This window comes from Parambassis ranga, chromosome 4 (genome assembly GCF_900634625.1).
Source record: "Parambassis ranga chromosome 4, fParRan2.1, whole genome shotgun sequence".
In the NCBI taxonomy this organism is placed as follows: Eukaryota; Metazoa; Chordata; class Actinopteri; family Ambassidae; genus Parambassis; species Parambassis ranga.
This window is the reverse complement of record NC_041025.1, coordinates 20,812,146-20,832,538: the sequence shown is the minus strand read 5'-3', so window position 1 is coordinate 20,832,538 and position 20,393 is coordinate 20,812,146. Positions and strand designations below refer to the sequence as shown.

Genomic DNA, 20,393 nt, shown 5'->3' with positions numbered 1-20,393 from the left:
TCTCAAAAGGAACTCAGGGCCCACTGTACCAGCATTTAGTTTCACAATGGGTCTGAGGATCTCATCCCGGTACCTAATGGCATGGTATCTCTTGCTAGCACATGGAGGGCTGTGTGGCCCTCCAAAGAAATGCCTCCCCACACCATTACTGACCCACTGCCAAACCGGTCAAGCTGGAGGATGTTGCAGGCAGCAGAAGGTTCTCCACAGCGTCTCCACATGTGCTCAGTGTGAACCTGCTCCTATCCGTGAGGAGCACAGGGGGCCAATGGCAAATCTGGGCTCTGGCAGTGCTCCTCCTCTTCCTCCTTGCACAAAGGAGGAGTCATGCTGCTGGGTTGTTGCCCTCCTACTGTACTGGCCTGTCTCTTGGTATCTCCTCCATGCTCTGGACACTGTGCTGACAGACACAGCAAACCTTCTTCCCACAGCTCGCATTGATGTGCCATCCTGGATGAGCTGCACTACCTGAGCAACTTGTGGGGGTTGTAGACACTGCCTCATGCTACCTCTAGGGGTGAGAGCACTGACAAAATGCAAAAGTCAGCAAACATCAGCCAAAAATACAATAACAGAGAACTGGTCTGTGGTCAGCACCTGCAGAACCACTCCTTTATAAGGGTTGTCTTGATCATTGCCTCTCATTTCCACCTGTTGTCTGTTCCATTTGCACAACAGCAGCTGAAACTGATTCACAGTCAGTGTTGCTTCCTAACTGGACAGGCTGATTTCACAGAAGTGTGACTGACTTGGAGTTACATTGTGTTGTTTAATCGTAATACACACACACACAAACACACACACACTAGGGCTGTCTGATTCATCTAATTAAAATGTTAACGCAACTCATCTGCAGTGCAGAGACCCCTGACTCGTTGTCTAGAAGTAAGATTCTCGCCTCGAGTGGAAGAGGTCCAGGGTTCAAATCTTAATGCAAAATGAAAAGTGATTAATATAGGTTAAAAAAATATAGTATAATATATATACTATATAGTGATATATACTGTATATATATATTTAGATTACATATATATATATATATATATATATAAATTAATCCAGCAACCCTGGGCTTAATCTGATTAAAAATTTCAAATGACTGAAGATGACTTTAAAATTAACTACATGAAATTCTGAGATTAATCGTGATCAACAAGTTTCATTTTTGACAGCCCCAATTTATGTGTATTAGGGCTGTCAAACTACCTAACCTGGCAGCAGGTTTTTTGCTTCAGTATGTTGATGCAAGTGTGTGGATTCATATATAGCTGTCATGATCAATATTCATCATATGATATTACAGTAATAATATTGATATTACAATATATGTTTGTGTTGGGTTGTTTAAATGGATATTGTGACTGATGGCTCTGTCATATATTTTCACCCCACCTGGTTTTACAGGTTATACAAAAGTAGCTGCTGTCACTCCCTCTGAATAGCTGAAGGGGAGTGGTCAACAAACTATACACCTCAATTACAGGCCGATAATAACAAAAGAAAAAAAAACACTTTCAGTCACAGAAGTGAGAAGAAAGAACGCTGCTCATCATGGAAAGAAAGAAAAACCAAATGCTTCATTTCCATTGAACATCAATCTGTGTTACATGAAGTCATCCTGACAGCAGTGTTAATTTTGTTGACGAATCATTTTCGTCATAGTTTTCGTTAACGACCTTTTTTGCTGATAAAAATGAGACGATAACTAAATAAAAACTAACGCACGGTGCCAAAAACGAAGACGGAATGTATTGACACTTTCGTCAACGAATAAAAACGAGACGAAATTATTGATGGAGACGAGATCCAATCAGAGCAAATGTTGTTTGTGGAAGGGAGGGACGAATCAGGAGACGGCGGCAGAGAGCCAATCAGAAGTGGTCTCTCTGTGTAAGGACGTTACCCAGTGATGCTGGAAGAAGGCGTCCTCATGCATGGTAACACAACACAGGAGAAGAACAGACTCACGGACACGTTTGATGTCAAGACAAACAAGACGTGTGGAGCGACTATCAGCGGTAAAAACACAACAAACCTGAAGCGACATTTGCAGACGAGTCATCTTAACTTCCGCTCAAAGATACACGTGACAAAATCTATAAATGAAGACACCGCTGCTGATGGTTTTACAGCATGTGCACTGTTTCTGAGTTGTCACTGAAATGTTTTGCTGTAGTTATGGAGTATTCATGAGGAAGGTCATGACTGAACAGTGTATTCAGGGAGAGCAGCTCACTGTTCATTGGTGCTTTTGTGAAAAGATCATAGCAATAAAATAAAGAGGTGTTTGATTCAAATAACACAAGTTAAAGCTGTGCCTGTTTTATTGCACAATAAAACCTTAATTTTTTCATGAAAAAATATAGAATTTTAGTCGACTATATCCACGGCAGATTTAGTCGACTAAAATTCTTTGATATTTAGTCGACTAAAACTAGACTAAAAGTTAAAAAAATGTTGATGACTAAAATGTGACTAAAATCAAATGACATTTTAGTCACAAGACTAAAATAAAAACTAAACCAAAAATTGCTGCCAAAATTAACACTGCCTGACAGACAAGCTGCTGTCACTCCCTCTGAGTAGCTGAAGGGGAGTCGTCAACAAACATGAATATGGGCTGGCAGCCAGCATCAGACGCCATTGTTCACAGGTTTAAAATGATAGTGCGTAAGAGACATTAAAAGAATTCAAATCTTAAAAGACTTTAGGTAAAACAACAAATACTTAAAATTCAGTCTTACACTCAACACTTAGAGAAGATTGAAGCAAGGCGTCTGGACTTGTAGAGTTTTCTTGAAGACGTTTCACTGCTCATCCAAGCAGCTTCATCAGTTCTAACTGTTTGGTGGGGAAACATGGTTTATATGTGTTGTTGCAGACCTCAGTGGGTGGGTCTGAGTAAAACTTGAAAACAACGGCACTAAATGTTTCCATAATTATCTCCATAATTACGACAACAGATGAAGTTAACTTCCTATGGAGAAGTCAGCAATGGAACCATCACTGAGCTTATTAAGCAGGTATGTGAAACAGATGTTATATTTTTGCTTCAGCCAACATCTTAATAATAATAATTCATATTAAGGCAATGGGATAGAAATGTATGAATTTTATTAAAATTTATATTCAGACTTTCAGAAATCAGTTTCTGAATGGAACAGCACACACAGTCCGTGTGACAAACATCCGAAAGGTCAGAGTTGGCCCATAGAAGAGGAAGTTCCCGCTGTGAAGTTATTAACACACCAAATGTTTGTGTGCTGGGGGTTTGTGTGGTGCAGGTGACTCCATTTGTTTGATCATATCTAGAAAGGTATGATTAAACCAGTTTCACAGAAACTTGATGTATTGTTTAGAAGAAGATGTATCTGCTGTGTTGGCTTCTGTCTGTCTATGTAAAGCTTATTTTTAACCATTAACAGCACTACTGCCTGTCAAATGTTATGAGAATTTTATCTAATAAATTAAAGCACCACACTGCTGGCTGCACCAGGAAAATGAATCGTGTAAAGTCTTTCCTGGTACTCATAGAACCACTAACTAATGTGCAGACAGCAGGGTAACCAGGAAACAAAGCCTATTTCTTGCTTCACTCTAATCTAACCTCATAAGTTCCTCATACCAAATGCTTCATTTACATTGAACATCAATCTGTGTTACATGAAGTCATCCTGACAGACTAGCTGCTGTCACTCCCTCTCAGTAGCTGAAGGGGAGTGGTCAACAAACTATAAACCTCAATTACAGGCCGATGATAACAAAAGAAAGGAAACACTTTCAGTCACAGAAGTGAGAAGAAAGAACGCTGCTCATCATGGAAAGAAAACTCCTTTGTTGGATATTTTTGCTTGGATATTTCCATGCATCCTCTGGACAAAGTGAGTATTGAATATGTTTCAAATAAAATTATCAAGTTTAAATGAAGTTTTTATGTATTAAATTCAACTGGACATGTGCCACATAATACTAACAAATACGTGTTATATCATTGCTTTGAATATCTCCTCCAAAAACCTTTAATTCTGACACTTGAGATGTTACATTTCTGTCTATTAGATGAACCAGGAACAAACTTAAATGGTGCATGTTTTAGTCTCAGAAATTTGAAATCACTAAATGTGAATAAATGGCTTTCTACAATGCTGTTATAAAACTGAACAGTGTTAAGCTAAAAAAAAAAAGTTCTAACACTTTAGTATATTTGGTTTAACCCGGGTGAATCATTAGCTCCTGTTTGCTTTCAGGAAGTCATCGTCCTTTGTCAAGAACATTAGAAATTAATGAAAGCAAGGACTGACATACTGTAAATATGGGCTGGCAGCCAGCATCAGACGCCATTGTTCACAGGTTTAAAATGATAGTGTGTAAGAGACATTAAAAGAATTCAAATCTTAAAAGACTTTAGGTAAAACAACAAATACTTAAAATTCAGTCTTACACTCAACACTTAGAGAAGATTGAAGCAAGGCGTCTGGACTTGTAGAGTTTTCTAGAAGACGTTTCGCTGCTCATCCAAGCAGCTTCATCAGTTCTAACTGTTTGGTGGGGAAACATGGTTTATATGTGGTTGCAGACCTCAGTGGGTGGGTCTGAGTAAAACTTAAAAACAATAGCACTAAATGTTTCCATACTTACCTGTGATGATCCGACTGATTGGGCCAGGTGTATCTAACGACTGGCTAAGGACTATGAAACTGCAGGAGGGGGACTGGTTGACAGCCCTTTGTTCTTGCTGTGAGTATGTGACTTGGAGTGAAACTCAGTCAGATCATCACAGGTAATTATGGAAACATTTAGTGCTATTGTTTTTAAGTTTGACCCAGACCCACCCACATAGGTCTGCAACCACATATAAACCATGTTTCCCCACCAAACAGTTAGAACTGATGAAGCTGCTTGGATGAGCAGTGAAACGTCTTCAAGAAAACTCTACAAGTCCAGACGCCTCGCTTCAATCTTCTCTACGTATGATGACCTGGATTACTGAGAATCTTCATCAACATACACTCAACACTGTGAATAATAAAATATTTGAACTATTACCTACCACAGCTACAGCAGTGACAACTGTGGCACCAACTACCACATCTTCACCATCAACAACTACGGCACAAACTATCACACCTGCAGCAACGTCAAGTGAGGCACCAACTACCACACCTGCACCATCGACAACTACCACAGCAACGACAACTGCAGCACCAGCTACCACAACGACAACTGCGGCACCAGCTACCACAGCAACGACAACTGCGGCTACCACAGCAACGACAGCTGCGGCTACCACAGCAACGACAACTGAGAATACCACAGCAACGACAGCTGCGGCTACCACAGCAACGACAACTGAGAATACCACAGCAACGACAGCTGCGGCTACCACAGCAACGACAACTGCGGCACCAGCTACCACACCTTCACCAACGACAGCTGCGACACCAACTACCACATTTTCACCAGCGACAACTGTGGTACCAGCTACCACTACACTTACAACAGAGCCATCTACAACTCCTTCAGATGAAGGTATTGATTGCTAAAAAATGTTTATACCTTAACATAATTTTACCAACCAGCTAATTATGAATCATTCAGGAATAATTGGTCACCATGCCTGTTTGGTGGGGAGGAGAGTTGATATCCTTTTAGAAGAGCCAAATTTTTTACAATCTGGTTGGATTTTTATTGGTTTTGCTTAGAGAACCACATAAATATGTCACACCAAAAACTGTCAAGTACTGAGCAATGCCAGAATAGGTGGGAGCCTTCTGCAGTGCTGGGTAATAGCTGGTTAGGGTACTGTCCCCTGAGGGATATTGAACTATGAAACTGTCAAAATATTGATTTTAAATCTAGGCACAGAGGAGCATATGAAAGAATGTCAATTCTAGGCCTGCTCACTAGCGCCCCCTTGTTAAAGCATTCTTATCATCAAAATTGTAAAAAATTGTTTACAAATGTAATGATGTTTAACCCTACAGGCTTTCTGGCCATGGGACATATACAGATGAAGTTAACTTCCTATGGAGAAGTCAGCAATGGAACCATCACTGAGCTTATTAAGCAGGTATGTGAAACAGATGTTTTATTTTTGCTTCAGCCAACATTTTAATAATAATAATTCATATTAAGGCAATGGGATGGAAATGTATTAATTTTTTTTAAATATATATTCAGACTTTCAGAAATCAGTTTCTGAATGGAACAGCACACACACTCCGTGTGACAAACATCCAAAAGGTCAGAGTTGGCCCATAGAAGAGGAAGTTCCCGCTGTGAAGTTATTAACACACCAATTGTATGTGTGCTGGGGGGTTTGTGTGGTGCAGGTGACTTAATTTGTTTGATCATGTCAGGTAAGATTTTACCAGTTTCACAGAAACTTGATGTATTGTTTAGAAGAAGACGTATCTGCTGTGTTGGCTTCTGTCTGTCTATGTAAAGCTTATTTTTAACCATTAACAGCACTACTGCCTGTCAAATGTTATGAGAATTTTATCTAATAAATTAAAGCACCACACTGCTGGCTGCACCAGGAAAATGAATCGCGTAAAGTTTTTCCTGGTACCCATAGAACCACTAATGTGCAGACAGCAGGGTAACCAGGATTATTAACCTCATAAGTTCCTCATACCAAATGCTTCATTTACATTGAACATCAATCTGTGTTGCATGAAGTCATCTTGACAGACTTGTCTTTCTGGTTCATTGACAAGTATCTGAAAGCAGCCATTGTTTGTTGTGTGATCTGTGCGGTGAAAAAGAAACTGTATCTGTGTGTGTGTTTCTCCTCGATACTGGCACTCAGTGAAAAATAAATAATGACCTTGACCACTGTGCAGTCTTCTTTAATATGATTTAATATGTAAGAATGTGAAAAAATATTTGACTTCATGAATCATTTAACATTCAGAGTTAATCTGATCCAGAATTTTATTTTATGTGTGGATTTTATCAGCCTGTAATATAACAGTATACACATGTGTAATGCTTGCTTTGTAAAGATGTTCAGTATGATAAATGATCAATTAAACTTATTGTAATTACATGACAAAGTCGACGTTTTCTCATTTTCTCTTACAGCAAGGAAAGATTATTTTTATTATTCCAGCCTGATATTTACTGACCACTAGAAATGATATATATTTAAAATTTTTGTTGATGTCAGTACTTTGCTTTATTATTGCATTGGGTGTACCTAATATATTCTCCTCACTGTGTTGACATAAATGTGAAGTTAGACTAGTGATAGGTGTGTAACACCGTGGTCCAGAGTACAGTACGTTTTGAAGAATGAATAATAAAAACTGACAATGTCCGTTTTGCCATTTTTAGGGCCCGAACACAGGAAGCAAGAGCCCTATTGAAACCTTAGGAATTATTATTAGGGCCCGAGCACTGAATGGAAATGAAAATTGGCACACATGTATCACCTCATGACGCACAAAAAAGTCTCTTGGACCCCCCCTCCAAACCCAACAGGAAGTCCCCCATTTTGACGTTTGTGGCCATTTTTGGCGATTTCTGACCCTGCTACAAAACTTTTCATGCCTCGCATACGTCATCCAATTAAGCTGAAATTCACTAATGTCCACTCAGGACACCATAGGGAATAGACGCATTCCAAAACTCTTTCAAAAGTCTGACGGTGTGGCCGGGGTGTGGCCTCAAAGTTTGACCATTTCAGAGGAAACAGGAAGTCGCTATAACTTCTTCGTTTTCTGTCCGATCTGCACGAAATGTCACATGTATGATCAGAGTCTGACCCTAAACACATCTATTCAACAATATTGAGGCTTTGACAGAGCGCCACCTACTGGCTACACAAAATGTTGTGTTTTCATAGGTTTTTCTGCATGCCCCTGTGGCCTGTTTTGGGAACTTTTGGGAACATAAATAGGTGAGAAATCCAGTGTGAGCAGTTTCAAATTACAAGTGATCATCAAGCATTACTTCATGCAGATTATGATGACGTTTTTTTGAAAAACACCAGTCTCTGTGAAAAAAAAAACAGAGAAAAATAATTAGCAGTGTCATAACAACTGTTACATTTTGAGACAATAATAATGTTTTACTTTAGTCTGATGTTGATGTTTACATCACCCACCTATTATGTCTGAGAATAGGGACCTCACAAACTGTGGATGCTTTTCTGCAACCCTCCTCCCCACAGGTCGCTTCTTCACTTTTGCCCAGTCCTCTGCAGTCTACACACAACAGACAGACATAATTTAAAACATCTGAGGTGATCAGGAATCTTGAAGCCGTGCTTATTCTTACCATGTCTTTGAAAGCCTCCCCACTGTAATAGCTCTTGGATGCTGGATACTCTATTTCCTTGTCCTCTAGTGCCTTGAAGAAACTTGAAGCCACCACGTGCAGGTCCTCTCCATCATAGGCATAAAGCTTCTTATCCTCACAGGTCATCAGAACAAGCTGGTCACATAGAAAGTAGGGGGACTCCACCACACCTACAACCTGCATGTTTACTGTCTCTGGGCGATAGAATTGTCCCCACCCTTTCACCTCATCATGTTTGTCCCTGTAGATGGTGTCCTCAAGCCCTCCTATCTTCAATATGCTGCCTGCTGGTTTCTTTAAGGGAAAACTCTCGCCCTTGTGTGTGGATACATAGTTTGATAACTCCAGGTTTGTTGCATCTGCAATACAGTCAGACAAGATGAGGAACTGTGAATTAACATGTTAAAATATATAAAACCAAAGGTTATTATGGTGTGTAATGGAAATATGTACCTGCTGGGAATCTGTGTGCACACACTCCCATGTCTCTGATAGAATCAGAAATACTTTATTAGTTCATTGACAGCTCTATCAATATGACAATTAGCCCCAAAAGAGGAAACAAAAAGGTTCTTATAGATACCCTGTAACTGCCATCTTGGTCTTCTGTCACCTGGAAAAAAATACCTCAATGTTAGAGCAGCAGGTGTTTATTTGAAATACAAAATTGTAATTGTTTATCTCTAAAATGTGACAACTCAGAAGTATGAAATTTCATTAAATGGAGAAACCATTAGGCATTTTTAATGTAATGTAATGTATTTTAACGATGATTAGATGGTTTATAAATGACTTCAAATGATATACATTTGATCTAAAAAGGAATATGAGGGGTAGGCCTACTTGCTCCTCAGTTTCACATTTAAAAACAAAACTAACATGTTTTTTTTAACTAAACTAAAATAGCACAGAAGGACAACGTTTTAACTCTCCTTCTTCTCTCCTAACACCCGTGCCGGTGAGTGAGTGCCCATTTTATAGATTCCAGTTGTCACCACCTACACCCACGTCACGCAAATATTCCCCATCACCATGACAACCAGACTAACAAAACGACAAACTACTCACTACTACTGTGCCGTCCTCGATATATGTCCACTTGTCTTAAAAGGTTTATTAGATAGCAGGAAAAACAAGTGTGAAACTGAAAACAAATAAATAAATACAACTAATTACTGCTATGAACATTTTTTCTGAACTAAAACGGAATAAAATATTATTTATACGTTATACATGTCTAACAAATCAAAACCTACAATAATATATCATCTTATAAAAAACTCTACATCTACAACTCGCACATTTACATCTAATCTGTATCTACACACGCTGCACGGCAATCACAGTCAAAAAACTACTCGATCAAATGTAAAGAAATATCAACACAAGCACAAAACAATACCATCAGATTCCATCTAAAGATCAATAAGATAAGATAACTGATGCACTGTAACTAAAGCTGAGTGCTCTCTGTCTCCATGGTAACATGACGCTGTAGCTAAGCAGCTGGGAGGCTGTGTGTGGCAGGCTTTGTCTGACGCGTGTCCACAGTTATTGCTGCAAGAATCCAACAGGCTCATGCAAGTCCATTTCAGAAGTCTTTATAACGAAAAACACACGGTTGAAACACACGGTCAAAAACTTTTTGGCGTGACGACCACACAGCCTTCCAAAACCATCTAATCAAAAGTGCACCTGTGTGCTTTACCTAAATAAATTTGGCTCCACCCAAGGACAGACGGCCACCCACAGGTATTTTAACATAATGCCAATTTGCATCTAACTTAGGAAATATACTTATTCAAATTTATAAACCAAATTAAGGAGAAATACACAAAATACATTTTTCTCATTATGGCATCTACACATCCGGCCCCTAATTATGGGGCTGTAAGACGTAATTATTTAACCTAAATGTTTTAACCATTTTAACAATAACTAAAGAGTTCATGCCATCAAATACAAATATAGTACAATACACAAAGTATAATATGAACATTATTATTCAGTCCAAAGTGCCTGCTTATGGGGCAGCGATCTGCCTACACCCCTTAGCTGGCATCACAGAGCAGGCAGAGCCTGCTCACAGGCCTTTCCAGAACACCGGATTTTGTCTTTACAGATACACTTCACACCAGGCCCTTTGCATCCAGGCTCTTTTTAGGATCCATCAGCTTGAGTAGTGACTTATTAACTTGTCCATTGCACATGGGCCTTCAGTTATCTTTGCATGACACACCGTAACTGCTTTTCTCACTTCATCATCATCTTCAGATAGTTTAAAATCTTTGCAGCCATTTGTTTTCATTCTGCATGGGCCTTTTAGGAACAAGGGTCCTTTTATCCAAGTTTTGTAGGCCAGAAACTTCTCTGCTGAAAGTCCACGTGAAGCACAATCTGCTGGGTTTTCACAGCTTTCCACATGATTCCACTGGTTGACACTTGTAGCTTCCCTGATAACCGCAACTCTGTTAGCAACAAATGTCTTCAGCCTCAGTGCATCATTTGCAATATATTTTAGCACAGCTGTACTATCCTTCCAAAAAGCTGAGGGCTAAAGATCCATCTGAAGTTCCTTTCTCAACACTTTATCCATGTTTACGGCTACCACAGCAGCTGCAAGCTCCATTCTATGGGTGGTAGTTTGTTTTAGGGGAGCTACTCGTGCCTTTCCCATCATAAAGGCACAGTGCACCTAGTTCTTATTGTTTGTAGGAAACCGTTCCATATCCATGTTCACTGGCATCAGAAAAATGATTCAACTGAGCTGCTGCAGCTTGTCCATACTCTTCAGGTTTATCTGTTCATTTTAAAAGAAGACACCAGGGGGAGCTGGTTCTCCCAGGTAGACCAAGCTTTTACATATCCTTGAGGGATTTTTTCATCCCATGACAACTTTGCTTTTGCAGAAGGATTTTTGCAGGAAGAACAACAGGAGCTTCTTCACTTCTTTAGCTCTGTTATTTTCAGGCACAGCTTTCAACAGTGCACGGCTATTGCTAGTCCACTTTGTGAGATAGAATCCACCTGAAGCACATAGCACTGTGAGATCTTTCCTCAAAGCAATAGCATCCTTTTCACTACTGCTATAAGGCAGTCATCCACATAAAAGTTCTTTAAAAGTGTCCACAGCTTCATTCTCAGAGTTGGATCGGTTGTCTTGAGCTATTCTCCGCAAAGCAAAATTTGCACAGCTAGTAGAAGAAGTGGCACCAAACAAGTGAAGCACCATCTTAAATATAGCCATCTCCTGCGTCAGATCCCCTTCTGGCCACCAAAGGAAGCGCAGAAAGTCTGTGGCCTCCTCTGGAACTCTGACTTGATGATACATGGCTTCAATGTCGGCCATCATTGCCACTTGCTCCTGTCTAAATCGGGTCAACACACCCACAAGTGTGTTAGTTAAGTCTGGGCCTTGAAGTAGCTCTATATTCAGAGAAGTTCCTTGAAAACGCGATGAGCAATCCCACATCTGCATTTATGAAGGGCAGTTTCACTTGCTTAAGGTAAGACCATCTTTCTATGTGCTTTTGTTGAGGAATGTTTTCCTTTCCCACAGGGTTTTTGCTTGTCTGAAAGCCTTTGGAAGATCAATATATGTTTTGTCTTCTAGTCCACAGACTTCTAAGTCTCTCATGATGCATCCTTTTACCTGTTTGACTGACCCCATTGTGCTTGAGGTAAGCTCTGTCTCTTTGCCCTGCAAGTTTAACTGCCTTGCCAGCATGTGAGGGCAAAATGTGCATGTTTCCACAATCTTTGTTCCCCGTTTTGATTTTACACAAACTTGGAGTATGGACAAAATACAGCCATCTCCGGCCCCCTCAGAGGCTGTGGCAATTTGATTTAGGCTAACTATGGCATTTGAGATAGAAAACAAGTTCAACAGCCAAGCTGTTTGACAGCCTGCAATTGCACATTTTGAGATGTTTTCACTTTTATAAATATGTAGCAAATCAGCATATGTGAACATATCTGACATGTAGCTCTCCTTTTGCACTGCTGGCTTACATGCCCTTTAGCTAAGCAACCAAAACAAAGCCCAATCTTTCTCAGTATGTCCAGCTTCTCATTATGAGGTTTTTCCAAGATGCTGTGGCATTCTACCATGGCGTGAGTTCTTTTACAGAAAAGGCATGGCTTGTTGAAGGCAGAACCAGCTCGGCTTTATTCATCTGTTTAATTCAAACTTTCATGCAAGTCCATTTCAGAAGTCTTTATAACGAAAAACACACAGTTGAAACACACGGTCAAAAACCTTTTGCCGTGACAACCACACAGCCTTCCAAAACCATCTAATCAACTGCACCTGTGTGCAGGGCCGGCCTAAGCCTTCATGGGGCCCTAAGCAAAATTCCACCTTGGCATCAGACACTTCACCATCCTATAGGCTGCACTGTGTGTGTAATGCACACTACTCAATATGTAATATCATCTCGTATGTATTAATCAATGTTATTTTTTTTAAATATATTTTATCATGGACTTTTGGTGTGTAGCAAATATGCTAGTTTGTATTGATAGCCCAGGCTAGTATCAGAAGTTAGGAAACAGTCTACTGGAGGGAGACACAGAGACAGAAGATTTGTGGTACCTTATATTATGGACTTTACAGACAAACAACAAACAACATACACATGAAACAAAGAATCCGAATGGCCATTTCAAGTAGTTATCAATTTCACCATTACATGGTTACAATCAACGTGATTGTGCATTAAATGTTATTCATTCAACTTCCCAAATTCTCCCAATGTTAATATGCCACACAGCGGCCCGAAAGGGGCAGTGTGGAAGTTGTCTGTGTGGAGAGGGATGTGGCAGAAGTAATGCAGGGGGGCAAAGGTTTGTGTAGGCTACAGGAGCTTCGTACCAGCCTATTGGAAAGGGGACTCTTCAGGCTTGAGGTGGAAAAGTCTTTTCCCATCTTGAGTTGAGATGAATTAATTGAGTCCAGGCTCTAGGCTCTAGGCCTTATCAGTAGCTCACCATCAAAACCTGGCCTGGATGAGACACAGAGCCAGTTCCAATTCAATACCAAGAATCAAGAACCTTTATTGTCATTATGCAAGGCACAATGAAATTTTGTTTAGCAGCTCCTGGCTTAAGGCACACAGGTAGACACATGGAGTGAAAAAAGGCAAAGTATATCTAAATAAATATAAAATAGAATAAAAGCAGTAAAACTAACAGTGCAAATTCACTTTTTTTAAGTGACCAGTATGAATATATTGCAGCCTATTAATGTTCAAGTGCAGTCTGTCTGTGTACAGACTTATTGCTAAGTCGTTGGGTGGGTGGTATGTGTATGGGAAAGTGGGGTGCTGGATTTCACAGCTCTGGGGAAGAAGCTGTGTCTCAGTCTGTTGGTGTGAATTCTGATGCACCTGTACCTCTGTCCAGATGGAAGACGTCCAAACAGTTGCAGCTATACGACCAGCCCTCCTTTGAATCCGGCTGTCGTAAATGAAGTCCAGCTGTGGGAGAGGACTCTCCACAATCCCCTGTGCTGTCTTCACCACCCGGGCCAAGTCCTTCCTGTTCATGTGCAGTGCAGCTCCTGTACCACACTGTTGCACTCAGAAAGAGGATGCTTTCTATTGTTGCCCTGTAGAAGTTTAGATATCAATATAACATCCATCAATAAATACGATATATGTCAGATCACATACAATATTAATTAATATACATTAACAAAACTGTTAGCGTGCATCAATGTATATTGATATATGTACTATCTGTAACATTGAACTATATTATTTTACAAAAGGCATTAAAACAATACTCTAATGCACAGTGCTAATATAGGACAACAACAAATGCAATCAATTTGCATTGATAAAGTTTTGGTCAAATTGTATGTAAAATTCAAAGAGTAACAGGAGATTATTGGAGTTATGGACACTTCATTTAAGGTGCATTATTTGAGAAACAGGCTTAAAAGCTTAAAAGTCCATGCTAACCAGCCCAATCAAATCAATAGGTCCAGCTAGGCTAGCGGTAGCATTACAATAGCTCGCGGCTAACAAGTCAATGCAAAACAAATGAAGCGGCTAATGCTAACGTTAGCTTTGAACAAACAAACACTCACTGATTCCGCTCCGTAGCTGAACACAAAGCTCATTTCGCCCAATAGTACAATCACGGTGGAGGCTCCTACAAATCGACATTCAGTACATTTAATAAAAAGCGATGTCAGCCAATATTAAGCGAACCGAAAACTTTTAACCATACCTGCAGCAAACTCTGACTAATACTGCTTGTCAATTGGTTTGACGCGGTCACGTGACATATTACACATACTTAATATCGCGAGAACGATTTTGCACGAGACATACAGCGGAGGAGAGAGATTACCGATTTTTTTTTTTTACCCAGGTTACAGGCGCTCTTTGGGGCCCTATAAGCGAGCGGGGGCCTTAAGTGGTGATGGGTTTTCGAGGCTTTGTTGAAGCTTCGACACCTGATTCAAGAAAAAGGTTCATTACTTGAGGCTTCAATGACACAGTGCTCGAGTAGGACATCTAGTGGTGAACAAAATGCATTGCGGTGTGTGTTATTGGTTCATGGATTGTTTGGGATTTGAATCGCCGTGCAGTCTCGTTCGACTACACTACATGGCTGACACAATAAAATACATTAAATTTTCAGGGGTGAGAGCACTGACAAAATGCAAAAGTGAGCAAAACATCAGCTAGAAAGGATGATAACAGAGAACTGGTCTGTGGTCAGCACCCGCAGAACCGCTCCTTTATATAGGTTGTCTTGATCATTGCCTCTCATTTCCACCTGTTGTCTGTTCCATTTGCACAACAGCAGCTGAAACTGATTCACAGTCAGTGTTGCTTTCTAACTGGACAGGCTGATTTCACAGAAGTGTGACTGACTTGGAGCAACATTGTGTTGTGTAAGTGTAATACACACACACACAAACACACACACACTAGGGCTGTCTGATTCATCTAATTAAAATGTTAAGGCAACTAACTCATCTGCAGTGCAGAAAGACTCCCTGACTCGTTGTCTAGAAGGGGCCCCGGGTTCAAATCTTAATGCAAAATGAAACGTGATTAGCCTACTATAGGTTCAAAAATAAGTGATATCTATCTATCTATCTATCTATCTATCTATCTATCTATCTATCTATCTATCTATCTATCTAATTTAATACAGCAACCCTGGGCTTAATCTGATTAAAAATTTCAAATGACTGAAATGTGTTCACCATTTTAATTATATTAATTATATATAATTAATAACTACATGAAATTCTAAGAATAATCATAATTAACAAGTTTCATTTTTGACAGCCCTAATTTATGTGTATAAATGTCTGTCATTTATGTGTATAAATTAGGGATTCATATATAGTTGTCATGATCAATATTCAACCTATGATATTACAGTACAGGTTATACAAAAGTAGCTGCTGTCACTCCCTCTGAATAGCTGAAGGGGAGTGGTCAACAAACTATACACATCAATTACAGGCCGATAATAACAAAAGAAAAAAAAAAACACTTTCAGTCACAGAAGTGAGAAGAAAGAATGCTGCTCATCATGGAAAGAAAACTCCTTTGTTGGATATTTTTGCTTGGATATTTCCATGCATCCTCTGGACAAAGTGAGTATTAAGTTTTTATGTATTAAATTCAACTGGACACGTGCCACATAATACGAACAAATAAGTGTTATATCATTGCTTTGAATATCGCCTCCAAAAACCTTTAATTCTGATACTTGAGATGTTACATTTCTGTCTATTAGATGAACCAGGAACAAACTTAAATGGTGCATGTTTTAGTCTCAGAAATTTGAAATCACTAAATGTGAATAAATGGCTTTCTACAATGCTGTTATAAAACTGAACAGTGTTAAGCTAAAAAAAAAAAGTTCTAACACTTCAGTATATTTGGTTTAACCCGGGTGAATCATTAGCTCCTGTTTGCTTTCAGGAAGTCATCGTCCTTTGTCAAGAACATTAGAAATTAATGAAAGCAAGGACTGACATACTGTAAATATGGGCTGGCAGCCAGCATCAGACGCCATTGTTCACAGGTTTAAAATGATAGTGTGTAAGAGACATTAAAAGAATTTAAATCTTAAAAGACTTAAGGTAAAACAACAAATACTTAAAATTCAGTCTTACACTCAACACTTAGAGAAGATTGAAGCAAGGCGTCTGGACTTGTAGAGTTTTCTTGAAGACGTTTCGCTGCTCATCCAAGCAGCTTCATCAGTTCTAACTGTTTGGTGGGGAAACATGGTTTATGTGTGGTTGCAGACCTCAGTGGGTGGGTCTGAGTAAAACCTAAAAACAATGGCACTAAATGTTTCCATAATTACCTGTGACCACATATAAACCATGTTTCCCCACCAAACAGTTAGAACTGATGAAGCTGCTTGGATGAGCAGTGAAATGTCTTCAAGAAAACTCTACAAGTCCAGACGCCTTGCTTCAATCTTCTCTACGTATGATGACCTGGATGACTGAGAATCTTCATCAACATACACTCAACACTGTGAATAATAAAATATTTGAACTACCACAATTGCTTTAACTACCTACCACAGCTACAGCAGTAACAACTGCGGCACCAACAACCACAACCGCACCAGCGACAACTGTGGCACCAAGTACCACATCTTCACCATCAACTACGGCACAAACTATCACACCTGCAGCAACGTCAACTGTGGCACCAACTACCACAGCAACGACAACTGCGGCACCAACTACCACAACTGCACCATCAACAACTGTGGCACCAACTACCACACCTGCAGCAACGTCAACTGTGGCACCAACTACCACAGCAACGACAACTGCGGCACCAACTACCACAACTGCACCATCAACAACTGTGGCACCAACTACCACACCTGCACCATCGACAACTGTGGCACCAGCTACCACAGCAACGACAACTGCGGCACCAACTACCACACCTGCAGCAACGTCAACTGTGGCACCAACTACCACAGCAACGACAACTGCGGCACCAACTACCACAACTGCACCATCAACAACTGTGGCACCAGCTACCACAGCAACGACAACTGCGGCACCAACTACCACACCTGCACCATCGACAACTGCGGCACCAGCTACCACACCTGCACCATCAACAACTGTGGCACCAACTACCACAGCAACGACAACTGTGGCACCAACTACCACAGCAACGACAACTGTGGCACCAACTACCACAGCAACGACAACTGTGGCACCAACTACCACAGCAACGACAACTGCAGCACCAACTACCACACCTGCACCATCAACAACTGCGGCACTAACTACCACACCTTCACCATCGACAACTGCGGCACCAACTACCACATTTTCACCAGCGACAACTGTGGCACCAACTACCACAGCAACGACAACTGCGGCACCAACTACCACAACTGCACCATCAACAACTGTGGCACCAACTACCACACCTGCAGCAACGTCAACTGTGGCACCAACTACCACAGCAACGACAACTGCGGCACCAACTACCACAACTGCACCATCAACAACTGTGGCACCAACTACCACACCTGCACCATCGACAACTGTGGCACCAGCTACCACAGCAACGACAACTGCGGCACCAACTACCACACCTGCAGCAACGTCAACTGTGGCACCAACTACCACAGCAACGACAACTGCGGCACCAACTACCACAACTGCACCATCAACAACTGTGGCACCAGCTACCACAGCAACGACAACTGCGGCACCAACTACCACACCTGCACCATCAACAACTGTGGCACCAACTACCACAGCAACGACAACTGTGGCACCAACTACCACAGCAACGACAACTGCAGCACCAACTACCACACCTGCACCATCAACAACTGCGGCACTAACTACCACACCTTCACCATCGACAACTGCGGCACCAACTACCACATTTTCACCAGCGACAACTGTGGCACCAACTACCACAGCAACGACAACTGCGGCACCAACTACCACACCTTCACCATCGACAACTGCAGCACCAGCTACCACACCTGCACCATCGACAACTGTGGCACCAGCTACCCCAGCAACGACAACTGCGGCACCAACTACCACACCTGCACCATCGACAACTGCGGCACCAGCTACCACAGCAACGACAACTGCGGCACCAGCTACCACACCTGCACCATCAACAACTGTGGCACCAACTACCACACCTGCACCACCAACAACTGTGGCACCAACTGTGGCACCAACTACCACACCTGCACCATCAACAACTGTGGCACCAACTACCACAGCAACGACAACTGCGGCACCAACTACCACAGCAACGACAACTGCGGCACCAACTACCACACCTGCACCATCAACAACTGTGGCACCAACTGTGGCACCAACTACCACACCTGCACCATCAACAACTGTGGCACCAACTACCACAGCAACGACAACTGCGCCACCAGCTACCACACCTGCACCATCAACAACTGTGGCACCAACTACCACACCTGCACCATCAACAACTGTGGCACCAACTACCACACCTGCACCATCAACAACTGTGGCACCAACTACCACAGCAACGACAACTGCAGCACCAACTACCACACCTGCACCATCAACAACTGCGGCACTAACTACCACACCTTCACCAGCGACAACTGCGGCACCAACTACCACATTTTCACCAGCGACAACTGTGGCACCAACTACCACAGCAACGACAACTGCAGCACCAACTACCACAGCAACGACAACTGCGGCACCAAGTACCACAGCAACGACAACTGCGCCACCAGCTACCACACCTGCACCATCAACAACTGTGGCACCAACTACCACAGCAACGACAACTGCGGCACCAAGTACCACACCTTCACCATCGACAACTGCGGCACCAACTACCACATTTTCACCAGCAACAACTGTGGTACCAACTACCACACCTTCACCATCAACAACTGCGGCACCAGCTACCACTACACTTACTACAGAGCCATCCACAACTCCTTCAGATGAAGGTATTGATTGCTAAAAAAAATGTATACCTTAACATAGTTTATTAACCAAGCTAATTATGCATCATTCAGGAATAATTGGTCACCATGCCTGTTTGGTGGGGAGAAGAGTTGATATCCTTTTAGAAGAGCCAAATTTTTTACAATCAGGTTGGATTTTTATTGGTTTTGCTTAGAGAACCACATAAATATCACACCAAAAACTGTCAAGTACTGAGCAATGCCAGAATAAGTGGGAGCCTTCTGCAGTGCTGGGCACTGTTCCCTCGGGGATATTGAACTATGAAACTGTCAAAATATTGATTTTAAATCTAGGCACAGAGGAGCATATGAAAGAACGTCAATTCTAGGGCTGCTCACTAGCGCCCCCTTGTTAAAGCATTGTTATCATCAAAATTGTAAAAAATTGTTTACAAATGTAATGATGTTTAACCCTACAGGCTTTCTGGCCATGGCACATATACAGATGAAGTTAACTTCCTATGGAGAAGTCAGCAATGGAACCATCACTGAGCTTATTAAGCAGGTATGTGAAACAGATGTTTTATTTTTGCTTCAGCCAACATCTTAATAATAATAATTCATATTAAGGCAATGGGATCAAAATGTATTAATTTTTTTTAAATTTCTATTCAGACTTTCAGAAACCAGTTTCTGAATGGAACAGCACACACAGTCCGTGTGACAAACATCCGAAAGGTCAGAGTTGGCCCATAGAAGAGGAAGTTCCCGATGTGAAGTTATTAACACCAATTGTATGTGTGCTGGGGGGTGTGTCTGGTGCAGGTGTCTTAATTTGTTTGATCATATCTAGAAAGGTAAGATTTTACCAGTTTCACAGAAACTTGATGTATTGTTTAGAAGAAGATGTCTCTGCTGTGTTGGCTTCTGTCTGTCTATGTAAAACTTATTTAATCATTAACATCACTATTGCCTGTCAAATGTTATGAGAATTGTATCTAATAAATTAAAGCACCACACTGCTGGCTGCACCAGGAAAATGAATCATGTAAAGTCTTTCCTGGTACCGATAGAACCATTAACTAATGTGCAGACAGCAGGGTAACCAGGAAACAAAGCCTATTTTACTATAATCTTTT

General features: G+C 41.2%; 2 protein-coding genes across 2 annotated transcripts; both read left to right on the top strand.

The window, feature by feature from the left end:
- Nucleotides 1–3,646: 3,646 nt before the first annotated feature.
- LOC114434186 (integumentary mucin C.1-like) lies at nt 3,647–6,834 on the top strand. The gene is made up of 4 exons (XM_028403198.1): nt 3,647–3,881; nt 5,056–5,529; nt 5,985–6,070; nt 6,181–6,834. The coding sequence occupies exons 1-4, from the start codon at nt 3,818–3,820 to the stop codon at nt 6,259–6,261; spliced, it is 705 nt and encodes a 234-aa protein (XP_028258999.1). The 5' UTR covers nt 3,647–3,817; the 3' UTR covers nt 6,262–6,834.
- Nucleotides 6,835–13,770: 6,936 nt separating this feature from the next.
- Nucleotides 13,771–19,983, top strand: LOC114434635 (putative uncharacterized protein DDB_G0282133). The gene is made up of 6 exons (XM_028403955.1): nt 13,771–13,866; nt 15,795–15,928; nt 16,879–17,421; nt 17,629–19,296; nt 19,734–19,819; nt 19,930–19,983. Exons 1-4 carry the CDS (start codon nt 13,771–13,773, stop codon nt 19,292–19,294), a joined length of 2,439 nt encoding a protein of 812 aa, XP_028259756.1. The 3' UTR covers nt 19,295–19,296; nt 19,734–19,819; nt 19,930–19,983.
- The last annotated feature ends 410 nt before the right edge of the window (nt 19,984–20,393 follow it).